Raw genomic sequence first — 12,631 nt, forward strand, 5'->3', positions numbered from 1 at the left:
TAATCGTTTCTATTTAACATTTTGTTTTAATCAACCTGTATAATATACGGGTTTCACAACTAGTGGAAGAATATAGAATTCCCAATTTCACGCAACTTAAAATGCGCATGTTAAATTGACCAAAATCCACCCCCTCAAACATTCCGGATATAACTTTCATAGATATCCATCTCCAACAACCGACAACCATCTCCCCCAACGAAATCATCCGCAGGCTACTTCCACCCTACCAATTTGGCAGTGACATTTTCCAAAAAAAGATATTTTTAAAGATTATCTTGAAACGGAATTATTCTTAATTTCTTATTATATATTACAATTGTCCAATAATGTTGTTGTGGGGGAAGGAGGAGAGGTTGAGGTCAGACCTAGAGAAGACAGAGAAGATGCTTGAAGAGAGAGGGTTAATGTTGGAGAAGATGACGAAGGAAATTGATAAGAAAGTCGAGACTCAGAAGGCACTCCAAACGGAAGCCGACATGCTGTTTCGATTCAGATTATTATGCAAGGTAATTAATTATCTCAGATATATCGTTATTAATTAAAACTGTAGATTTAATGAAAACTCTTGATTCATTGATTGATTGATTTCTTATTATAAATTGTCATTTACGTTTTCAGAGAATCCGGCCATTGAGAGAGACGGAACAACAAAATATGAAGAAAGAGGTAAATCATTCATGCATGCATGCATGGCTTCTTTATGTGAATTTATTATGATTGATTTATATCAATTTTTATATTATGGATTATATATGATTATGAAAAGATTAATTGTATTTGTTAGGAAAGTGGGGATGAAATGGAAGAAAAATTCTCCGGGCTAAAGACCACTTATTTGCAAATGAGAAAATCGATGGGATGAAATGGAATGCAGATTAAATCTCTCAAATGTAAACAATTTCCCTTCATTGTTTAGTTTCTATAAATTTTGGTGCTTTTCTCCAACATACTTTATTTTTGATCCCTTGTCGACCATTACTAGAAGTCACAACCCACAAAATGATACAATACTTCAAAAAAAATTCTTCAAATTACACGGTGTAACACTAATTCCACATAATATCGTAACTTCAATATATAACATTATTTCCAAACTAAATTTGATCATCTGTATCACAAATTGGCAACCAAGTAAACCATTTGGGTTGTTGCGACTTGTGACCCCATCATGCCGTTATGACAAGATCAAACCCGGATGTGACCCCATCATGCCCTAGAAATGACCATTTCTTTTACCAAAAAGGGAGATCTATGCAATGAACTGTAAAGGTGGTAGCTTTATACCTCAATCTTGCTGGCACAACACTGGGAAGGCTGGATCTACAAGCTCTTCCTTGTTCCAAGCTCTTTACTCCTCAAGAAATGCTCTAATACACTCTCTTTTGGTCTCACACACTTAAGAATAGAGGCTAGCGAGCTATTAGGGTTTTCTCTGGACGTGAAGGTGACAAGGGAGGTCGAGGAGGAAAGTTAAGGACCTTTAAATATGGTGCAAACCTAAAAATTAGGGTTTTTACTTTCCAGCACCTACTCGTCGAGTTGGGTCCTCCACCTCGTCGAGTAGGGTCTAAAACCCACGCAAATGATTTGGTCTCTACTCGACAAGTTGGCCTATCCACTCGTCGAGTCGCCTTTAAAACTTGACTCTTGAAGCTTTACATTGATATCAGGAAATCGGGATGTTACAAATCATTTCTAAAACATGTCTTAATATGAAAGTATAAGAAATTTCGTAATATCATGATTAATCTAAAATTCTTTTCTTATTATTGCTAAAGAACCGATTAGTAAATTTATATAAACTTTATCTATGGAACATAATTGTATGGTAACCAAACCGAAAATATTATATTATAAATATTTTCTTTTACTTTTTTTAGAACAAAATAATGTTTATATAATGAAGTGTTTTAAATGATATTTATATTTAAAATAAAAAGTTAAATAACACTTTGAAATAAAAATATTATGATGTGAAGTTCTTATAATTAGGTAGATCCAACATATAGCATTGGTAAGTCTATTTTCAATAACTGTTTATTTATAAACCATTAAACCCCATAATTTAATTGTTATGTTGTTGTATGGACTTGACAAAAATCATTGATCAGGCTCAAGCACAGTAGGTTGAATTGACTGTGATGAAAAAATAAGGCAGGAAAGCTTATAGAATACTTATTTAGATTATTATTAAAACTGATAAGGTATTGAAATCTTTTTTTCTTGAACAAATTATTAGTAGTTGATTACTGATTATTTTAAATCTAGGGTAAACTGCAAAGAATAGCAATGCACTTTGCTTTAACTACCGATATGGAAAAGCCATCATATTTGTCCACAAAGTTAATATACCTTATTTTTTTACATATAATTGCAACATACATATATTTCTTTACTGATAATAGCAATGTACTTTATTGTTTTACCTATAATAGCAACGTACTTACATTTCGTTACTAATAATAGCAACATATTTTACTTTAATTACCAAGCAATCTTTATAAATTTTAACCTATAGTCTATAATATCAATATATTTATTTTTTTTTACTTATAAAGGCAATGTACTTATAATAGAAATATATTTTCTTTCTATAACCAATATAGACATTGATTCAGGAAGAAAAAGATAAACGATTGTTGATTTAAGTGTATAGAACAACGACTTTTCCTTAGGTTTCATTGATTCAGGAAGAAGAATGAGATACACACATGTCTCACTCCAGAAGTTGCATTCTTCTCTTAATCAACATAACTCCTTGTCTTTGTCACCACCATTGCAGTCGTCACCATTACGTCCGCCATCATCAAATGTTTTCAATGATTCAAAGCCTGCTCAGCATATCAACAAGTTGCCCTTACGTATGCTCCTATTTACTCTGACCATTTGACGATAAAATGTCAAATTGACAAAAATGTTCAAAATGACAAAAAAATGGCCTACAATAAATTAGTAAAATCAATGAAATTGACTAAAATGTTCAAAACAAAAATTTGAAGGGATAAAATTATACCGTCTATTTTTGTTTAAGTCGTACAAATTCTGAACAATAAAAAAAATAAAGAACTGATAATAAATTAACCAAATCGGACAAAAAGACATAAATAGTCATTTTGACTAAAAAATCAAGATGTATATTTTAAATGTTTGGTATCACTATTTTTTTCTTTTGGTTTAAGTATACCAAATTAAAAAATATAATAAAATGATAAGAATGACATAATTTACAAAAAAAAAGGACAAAATTGTCATTTTACCTAAAAAAGGATAAACACTCAATTTTAGAAATTTATAAAACTTTGTGCAATTTTATTATTTATATCAATATCAATTTCAGTTTTTGTTTTATTTAAATTTATATTTCATTCTACAAAATGATAATTTTCTAACATATCTACAAATAAAAATTACCGATCGGATATTCAAACCGCTATGCTTTTGTAATTTCAACTAATTATTATATCATTACGAAATTACTACAAAACATATATACTTTTTAGTTATTAACTTATTTTATAATCATTGCTCAAAATTTAAGTTATAAAGTTAATTAAAATTATTTTGAACTTTATCATCTGTGGTGTCGAAAGATTATAAACTAGTATTCATTAAATTAAAAAAGATAGATGAATGCGGATGTTATGCTATATGTGTCATACATGACCGGATCAAAAGTGGGTGCGACAGAGTCGCCCATTAAGAGCATAATATATAGATATAAGAAACGACGTTATGACCGACATGAAGGGGCCTCAACGACAGAATTATTTTACCCAAAAAATGATTAGAAAATATGACTTTATATAGACGAAGAATATAGAATTCCCAATTTCACGCAACTTAAAATGCGCATGTTAAATTGACCAAAATCCACCCCCTCAAACATTCCGGATATAAGCTTCATAGATATCCATCTCCGACAACCGACAACCATCTCCCCCAACGAAATCATCCGCAGGCTACTTCCACCCTACCAATTTGGCAGTGACATTTTCCAAAAAAAGATATTTTTAAAGATTATCTTGAATCGGAATTATTCTTAATTTCTTAATATATATTACAATTGTCCAATAATGTTGTTGTGGGGGAAGGAGGAGAGGTTGATGTCAAACCTAGAGAAGACAGAGAAGATGCTTGAAGAGAGAGGGTTAATGTTGGAGAAGATGACGAAGGAAATTGATAAGAAAGTCGAGACTCAGAAGGCACTCCAAACGGAAGCCGACATGCTGTTTCGATTCAGATTATTATGCAAGGTAATTAATTATCTCAGATATATCGTTATTAATTAAAACTGTAGATTTAATGAAAACTCTTGATTCATTGATTGATTGATTTCTTATTATAAATTGTCATTTACGTTTTCAGAGAATCCGGCCATTGAGAGAGACGGAACAACAAAATATGAAGAAAGAGGTAAATCATTCATGCATGCATGCATGGCTTCTTTATTTGAATTTATTATGATTGATTTATATCAATTTTTATATTATGGATTATATATGATTATGAAAAGATTAATTGTATTTGTTAGGAAAGTGGGGATGAAATGGAAGAAAAATTCTCCGGGCTAAAGACCACTTATTTGCAAATGAGAAAATCGATGGGATGAAATGGAATGCAGATTAAATCTCTCAAATGTAAACAATTTCCCAATTCATTGTTTATTTTCTATAAATTCTGGTGCTTTTCTCCAACATACTTTATTTTTGATCCCTTGTCGACCATTACTAGAAGCAGGGCCGACCTTACCTTTAAGTTAACTAAGCCCTTGCTTAGGGCCCCCAATTCTAAGGGCCCCGATTAACCTAATTCAGCAAATCCCGATTTATCGATTCTTCCTTCTTTATTAGTGCACGCCACAAAAAAGAGCGAGTGTTCTTCCTTCTCATGATTCTCGATTCACAGCAGAAACTAATCTCGTTTGAATATTGATCGATTCTTGATGAGTCGATTCTGGAAGCTGTTCTTCTTCCTCTGATTCTCCATTGTTGATTGTTTGTTCAAAAATCAAAAGTAGGCTGTCAAGAAGACAAGAACTGAAAGTTTGAAACTGTATGTTTTTAAACTTTTTCTCTATTGTTGATGCTTCTGGTGCAACTGCTTCTCTTGGAGGTGAGTGCGATTTTTACTCATTTTGTTGTTCTTCTTTCTCATTCAAGCGGATAAATGTTGAAATGAAGTGATTTCAGAAGGTTAAACTAGCTTTGCCTTTGATTTGTGTTAGCCAAACCACTAAATGGCACTAATAAGTTTCAAGTTCAGCATGAGAACTTTGATTTTTAAGTAAATAGCACAGACTTAATTATTAACAACTATGTAGCGGAAGATTAGATTCTGATGATTGACCTCCATGTTATATTGTTATCTTTTTTTATTGATCCAATCACACCTAATATGCATATCTTACTGTGTTGCTACAAGTTTGTAGTTGATGTTTCATCATTATTGAAAAATAGAAGCTGAAAACGATGCCTTAAAAGCCTTCTTCTAATATTATTGATCTAGACTTTGGAACTGACGTTACCTCATCTGGATTTGTAAAGGACTTACATGTTGATGATGCTTCATAAGAGGTGTTTTATTTCGGTTGGAGCTCACAACACCAACATGTCCAGTCAAGAATATGGTAATTGAATAACAAATATCATTCTTTTTTGAAAACATAATGTATTTTAAAATGTGAAATATTATGTTTTTGTTGACATGTAATGAAGTGAGATTTAAAACATTCTTAAGAACAAAGTTTGAATCTTTTATTACGTAGGTACGTTAATTGTATCTAATATTCTAATTAAAAGTTAACTAACTCGAAATACATATTTAAAAAATGAACATAAGTTAGTGTACATAATTGTTTCATTAGGTGTTATAAATTGGAAGATGCTAAATTTTAGTTTAAGGTAATAATGTGTACACTAAATATATTGATTTTGTTTAGGTCATTGATAAAGAGTCAAGAAGATTACAAAGTTAGGAGTGGTACAACTTTTCCTGTAGTATAAGGTGAGTACAAAGGGCCCCAAAATTTTGGTTCGCTTAGAGCCCCCAAACCGGTTGAGACGGCCCTGACTAGAAGTCACAACCCACAAAATGATACAATACTTCAAAAAAAATTCTTCAAATTACACGGTGTAACACTAATTCCACATAATATCGTAACTTCAATATATAACATTATTTCCAAACTAAATTCGATCATCTATATCACAAATTGGCAACCAAGTAAACCATTTGGGTTGTTGCGACTTGTTAACACATGTGAAAAATATAGTGGATAAACTTATCAACTCATTTTCAAATCCTGACACTGCTATTCAGTCCTTGTGGTCATAGAGGTTCGTCTGCAGTGATTCTAGGACATGAGACAAAATCTTATGTTTGTAGCGGGGGATTAGTCGGTGCGCAAAAACTTGTCCGGAACCCTTGTTAGAGAAGTTTCATTTCCAAAAAGTCTTCCATAATGATCCACTATCCTCTAGGCCTCTATGATGTTAGAAAGTCTCCAATAATGATCCACTACCCTCTGCAGTGTTCTACGTACGCTGGGAATGGAAACTCTAGTTCTTTTTCTTGCTTATTCCTTTAGGCTACTTCACTAAAACCTCTAAATCAATCTTGTGGGCCACTGATTCTTGAGTCTTAACGTTGAACATGTTAGAACCATAAACATGCATCCCAAAAGGCTAAAACTATCGAAAAAATTGGTTTAACTAAATTTCACGAAATGGTTTTATCCCAATTTGGTAGTACTCTGGTGCAACTCATGAGTTGCACCACTTAGCTTTTGCAATAAATAGACTAAATAGATATACTAGTAATCCATTGTGATGAATACTAGAAGAGTATTACAAGAGTGTTACGATCCTTAAGGTATACTCACATTTATGGGTTAAAGTATACAAGATATTACTAGGTCATGGAAGGGTACCATGATGTAAATTGAAGGTGGAGCTATATCATAGAAGTCCTAAAAAACCATTTATAGTTATATCCACTATGGAATCTAAAATCCCGCTAGAGCTAATTTTGATAAAAGAGGAGTTAACGTTCACTCTACTTTGTGCGCGGTTTGCGATACTGTGTTGAGACAAGTGATGATCACCTCTTCAATTCATGTTTTGTTGCTTCCTCAATTTGATTCCAAGTTGCCGCATGGTGGGAGATCAATGATTTAATGTGCAACATGTTGGAATCCTAAGTCGTGTAAGACTTGGAGTCCAAGTAAACTTGGAATTTAAGCAAGATGGTTTAAGTTTCCGTAGTCTTATTCTACAAGTCGGTAGTTTAGGAGTATATATATATGTATAAATATCGAGGCATGATATTATGCAGAAAACTGTATTGAGTTTTTAGAGTTATATTTTCTCAATAAAATTGGAGAGTTATTCCAAATTCGTTTTATGCTATTTGATTAGAATTAGTATCAGAGCACAGAAGCAAGAAGCTGTGAGATCGATTATTACATGTTGACGAGTCAGGTCAACATGTCAGATACATGGGGAGATGGAGAAGCTCCAGTGAGGGTGAAAGAGATTGGATCAACCTCTGTTCAGTGTCCTATGCTCACATCAACGAATTACACGGTGTGGTCAATGAGAATGAAAGCGGTATTAAAGATTCATAAGGCTTGGGAGATAATTGAACCAGGAACTACAAAAGATCAAGACAAAGATGATTTAGCAATAGGTTTAATTTACCAATCGATACCTGAAGACCTCATAATCCAAATCGGCGAACAAGAATCTTCCAAGGGACTTTGGGAAGCAATCAAATCAAGACATATGAGGGCTGATCGTATGAAGGAGGTACGATTGTAGACTTTAATGTCTGATTTTGATCGATTGATGATGATTGAGTCGGAGTCGATCGACTCTTTCACGAGAAAATTATCAGGAATCGCATCCAAGGCAGCCGCACTCGGTGAATCAATCGATGAACCAAGAATGGTGAAGAAATTCTTGAAATGGCTACCAAGGGCAAAATACATCCATATTGTCGCCTCTTTGGAACAGGTGTTGGATTTGAAGATGTAGTAGGGCGGTTAAAAGCATATGAAGAACGAATTAGGGAGGAAGACGATGTCGGAGAAGATCAAGTGAAGGCGCTACTTACGAAGTCTTCTAGTAGCGGTGGTTCGAGTAATCGCAGAACACAATGAAAAGGGACGAAGGGATTAAACGGGGCAGGAGGGTCAAATGGACCGAATGGATCAAGTAGATCCAAATGTGTTAATCGGGTCTCGCAAGTTTGCAAGACCAATCATGGAAACAAGTCCAATTTTGATCACCCAATTCCAAAAATAACCCAATTAAGAATAAAAAAAAAAGATCGTTCCAAAATTATTTGTTATCGATGCGATAAACCAGGCCACTTTGTGTCTCAATGCCCGGATCGAATTAAAAAATTACAAGAAAGTAATTTTTCCGAATATGACGATACTGACGAGACCGTAATTTTACACGAGACCGTATTTTTTAACGAAGAAAAAGTGATACCGTCCCGATAAAACTCACAAGACAACGATGTGTGGTACTTAGATAACGGGGCAAGCAATCACATGACGGGAAATCGGTCGTTTTTCTCCGAACTTGATGAAGGCATAACCGAGAGGGTTAAATTTGGAGATAATTCATATGTAAAAATCAAACGAAAAGGTGCTATACTTTTCCAAGGCAAGATGGGTCAACAAAGGCTGATGACGGAGATTTACTATATACCGGATCTCAAGAACAATATTATTAGTCTCGTAGAAGCAAGCGAAGTCGAGTGTGATATTCGAATGAAAGACAATTATTTGACCATGCACGATGCCGATAATTTCTTATTAATGAAGGTACAAAGAACTCCAAACCGCCTTTATAAAATAAAATTACAAATTGGAGTTCCTATTTGCCTTCATTCGAGACTAAGAGAAGATACATGGTGATGGCATGCAAGACTCGGGCACATCAATTTTGAGTCAATGAAAAAAATGTCCAATAAAGGTCTAGTCAAAGGGTTACCCAAATTTGATCACGAGAATCAATTGTGTGAGTCTTGTTTGGTGGGCAAGCAAACAAGAAAGTCATTTCCGCCTATGACGACATACAAAGCAAAACAACCATTATAACTAGTTCACAGTGATTTATGCGGCCCGGTCACGTCGGAAACCGAGGGTCAAAATCGGTATATTTTTCCACTAATTGATGATTTTTCACGATTTATGTGAATTTATCTCATGAAAGAAAAGAGTGAGGCATTTACACACTTCAAAAAATTCAAAGCTTTGGTGGAGAAAGAAATTTGAAAGCCTTTGAAGGTGTTTAGAAGTGATCGAGGAGGTGAGTTTACTTCTCTCAAGTTTAATTCTTTTTGTGATCAAAACGGAGTCAAACGCCATCTTACCACCCCATACTCTCCACAACAAAACGAAATTGTGGAACGAAGAAACCGAACACTTATGGACATGACACAAAGTATAATGAAGGCAATGCATGCTCCAAACTACTTATGGGGAGAAGCGGTAAATGACTCTACAAATCTAATCAATCGAGTTTACACAAGAGTCCATGGTGATACAACTCCGTACGAAAAGTTGTATAAAAGAAAATTGAATTTAAAAAATGTTCGTATATTTGGGTGTCTAGCACATGAAAAAGTTGAACTGGTTAATCTAAAGAAGTTGGATGCAAGATCAAGACCACTAGTGCATGTTGGTTCCGAACCGGGTACGGAAGCTTATCAGTTATTTAACCCGGTGACACAAAAAATAATCGTGAGTCGAGACGTTATTTTTGATGAAACCAAATGGTGGGATTGGATTAAAGAAGCATGAACTAACAATGAAGAAACGGGTTCATTCATAATACCATGGGACTATTCAAGAGACGAGGCGAACAACAACCAAGGAAACAATGTAAACAATAATCCACTTGAATCAATTGAATCGGATCATGAGATTTGAGACGGAGTGGGAATACAAGATAATGAAAAACCAAGTCCGGTAAATAATAATGTTCAACAAGGAGCTACAGATCAAAGACCCTTAAGAACAAGAGTACCTCCAAGACGATTTTAAGATTACGAGCTTGACCTTGATAATCTCGAAGAACTTCTTCTTACAACCAATGGCGAGCCGGACAGCCGGTATTTGTTGAAGAAGCGAAGAAAGAACCAGAGTGGGTCAAAGCTATGGATGCGGAAATTAATTCGATAAATAAGAATAATACTTGGACTCTCGTGAACAAGCTTTTGGGGGTGAAGCCAATTGGACTCAAGTGGGTGTTCAGATTGAAAAAAAAATGCAGACGACACCATTAATAAATACAAGGCAAGGTTGGTTGCTAAAGGCTACGTGCAACAACCCGGTATTTATTTTCAAGAAGTATTTTCCCCAGTAGCTCGAATTGAAACCATTCGGTTTCTTATAGCCTTAGCAGCTACTCATGGGTGGGAGCTTCACCGCTTAGATGTTAAAACAATATTCTTACATGGAGAATTAAAGGAAACCGTTTACGTATCGCAACCGGAAGGCTATATAAAGAAAGGCAACGAGCATAAAGTGTATCGCCTTAAAAAAGCATTATATGGTCTAAGACAAGCACCTCAAGCATGGAACATGAAGCTTGACGGGATTTTGAAGAGTATGAAATTTCAAAAGTGCATGAAAGAACCATCGGTGTACCGGAAAAGTGGAGGATCTAACTTGCTAATTTTAGCAATTTATGTTGATGATGTATTTGTCACAGGTACAAATTTGAGTATAATCAAGAGGTTCAAATTAGAGATGTCCAAGAACTTTGAGATGTCGGATCTTGGCAGATTGACTTATTACCTTGGCATTGAAGTTAAGCAAGAGGCATCGGGGATTACTATAAACCAACAATCATATTCTCGACGCATTCTAAAAGAAGACGGTTTACATGATTGCAATCCGACCCACATTCAACCGAGAATTAAATTGTCAAAGGACAAAGATGAACCCAAAATCGGCCCGACACAATATCGAAAGGTGGTAGGATGTCTTAGATATCTCTTGCAAACAAGACCCGATATGGCATATGCGGTTGGAGTTGTAAGTCGATACATGCAAAGTCCAAGATAATCACATGGTGGTGTAATCAAACACATTCTAAGGTACTTGCGAGGAACAACGGGATACAGAATCAAGTACGAAAAGATGGGGCAACGACAACTTATTGGTTATAGTGATAGTAGTCACAATGTTGACCCGGATGACGGAAGAAGCACAATCGGTCACATTTTCTACTATAGGTCATCTCCGATAACGTGGTGTTCGCAAAAGCAAGATACCGTTGCTTTATCATCTTGCGAGGTGGAGTTCATGGCAGCCACAGCAAGTGCATATCAAGCAATATGGTTTCAAGATTTGCTCAGAGAAATCATGAATAAGGCGTAAGAGAAAGTGGTTCTTAGAGTTTGATAACAAGTCAACTATCGAACTAACGAAGAATCCCGTTTTTCATGGAAGGAGTAAACACATTCACACGAGGTTTCACTTTATTCTTAATTGTGTTGAAAACGAAACAAGTGGAGGTGGAGTACATTCCCGATGAAGAACAAAAGACGGACATTCTTACGAAACCACTAGCTCGGACCAAGTTCAAGGAAATGAGGAGCTTGATCAGGGTTGAAGAATTCTCTAGAAGGACTTAGAGATTCGGGAGTGATTGTTGGAATCCTAAGTCGTGTAGGACTTCGAGTCAAAGTAAACTTGGAATTTAAGCAAGATTGTTTAAGTTTCCTAATTTTATTCTACAAGTTGGTAGTTTAGGAATATATATATATATATATATATATATATATATATATATATATATATATATATATATATATATATATATATATATATATATATATATATATATATATATATATATATCAAGGTATTATGCAGAAAACTCTATTGAGTTTTTAGAGTTATATTTTCTCAATAAAATTGGAGAGTTATTCCAAATTTGTTTTGTGCTATTTTATTAGACGACAGTGCTTCAAATGGGATTATACATCGATAAGATTTTTTTATGTTTTGACGTGATGGTGCTTAATTACTACGAGTCGGGCAATTTGGAATATTCGAAACAATGTATCATTTGGAGCACAAAATCTAAAGAAAAACACCATTTTTTACGAGATCATATCGCAATCATATTTTTAGGATTATTCATAGGAAATATAGGTTAAGTATTAATTATGTTGGTTTGTTATAAAACATACCCTTGCTATTTACCCTTTATAGTATGTTTTTTTATCTAGCAATTTTCTAGCTTATTAAAACTTGACCAATTAAAAAAAAAACTAGATAAATAGTGGGAAATTAAATAATCTAACCACAATTTAACCACAATTTAATATGTACCTGAAAAAAATAACCAAAATATTTGTTTTTTAGAAAAAATAACTACTTAATCCGGAATGGGCATTCCGGAACAAAAAAAAAAATATTTTTTTTTCCGACAAAAAAGTATATTCTGGATTCCGGACTGAACTTTCGGATTTCGGAAAAAAAATTTACGAAATTTCAAGAACAAGTCTGAAATCCGATAAACAATTCCAGAATATTGAGAAAAAAATTGTTTTTTACTTAAATCTAACAAAAATAATAAACAAACATAGTAAATGTAAATTA

The 12,631-nt window shown here is 34.1% G+C and overlaps 2 protein-coding genes across 2 annotated transcripts; both read left to right on the forward strand.

Moving 5' to 3' along the window:
- The first annotated feature begins 79 nt into the window (after window positions 1-79).
- Window positions 80-948, forward strand: LOC122195441 (uncharacterized). Its single transcript, XM_042897340.2, has 3 exons — window positions 80-509; window positions 622-669; window positions 788-948. Exons 1-3 carry the CDS (start codon window positions 330-332, stop codon window positions 863-865), a joined length of 306 nt encoding a protein of 101 aa, XP_042753274.1. The 5' UTR covers window positions 80-329; the 3' UTR covers window positions 866-948.
- A 2,942-nt stretch (window positions 949-3,890) lies between these two features.
- Window positions 3,891-4,697, forward strand: LOC122195442 (uncharacterized). Its single transcript, XM_042897341.2, has 3 exons — window positions 3,891-4,256; window positions 4,369-4,416; window positions 4,535-4,697. Exons 1-3 carry the CDS (start codon window positions 4,077-4,079, stop codon window positions 4,610-4,612), a joined length of 306 nt encoding a protein of 101 aa, XP_042753275.1. The 5' UTR covers window positions 3,891-4,076; the 3' UTR covers window positions 4,613-4,697.
- The last annotated feature ends 7,934 nt before the right edge of the window (window positions 4,698-12,631 follow it).

This window comes from Lactuca sativa, chromosome 8 (genome assembly GCF_002870075.4).
Source record: "Lactuca sativa cultivar Salinas chromosome 8, Lsat_Salinas_v11, whole genome shotgun sequence".
In the NCBI taxonomy this organism is placed as follows: Eukaryota; Viridiplantae; Streptophyta; class Magnoliopsida; order Asterales; family Asteraceae; genus Lactuca; species Lactuca sativa.

What these genes read in the sequence shown, in the direction of transcription:
- LOC122195441 (XM_042897340.2), top strand. Translation starts at nt 330, where the DNA reads ATGTTGTTGTGGGGGAAGGAGGAGAGGTTGAGGTCAGACCTAGAGAAG. An exon ending in GATTCAGATTATTATGCAAG is followed by an intron (nt 510 to 621) that starts GTAATTAATTAT and finishes TTACGTTTTCAG; the next exon opens with AGAATCCGGCCATTGAGAGA. An exon ending in AACAAAATATGAAGAAAGAG is followed by an intron (nt 670 to 787) that starts GTAAATCATTCA and finishes TGTATTTGTTAG; the next exon opens with GAAAGTGGGGATGAAATGGA.
- LOC122195442 (XM_042897341.2), top strand. Translation starts at nt 4,077, where the DNA reads ATGTTGTTGTGGGGGAAGGAGGAGAGGTTGATGTCAAACCTAGAGAAG. An exon ending in GATTCAGATTATTATGCAAG is followed by an intron (nt 4,257 to 4,368) that starts GTAATTAATTAT and finishes TTACGTTTTCAG; the next exon opens with AGAATCCGGCCATTGAGAGA. An exon ending in AACAAAATATGAAGAAAGAG is followed by an intron (nt 4,417 to 4,534) that starts GTAAATCATTCA and finishes TGTATTTGTTAG; the next exon opens with GAAAGTGGGGATGAAATGGA.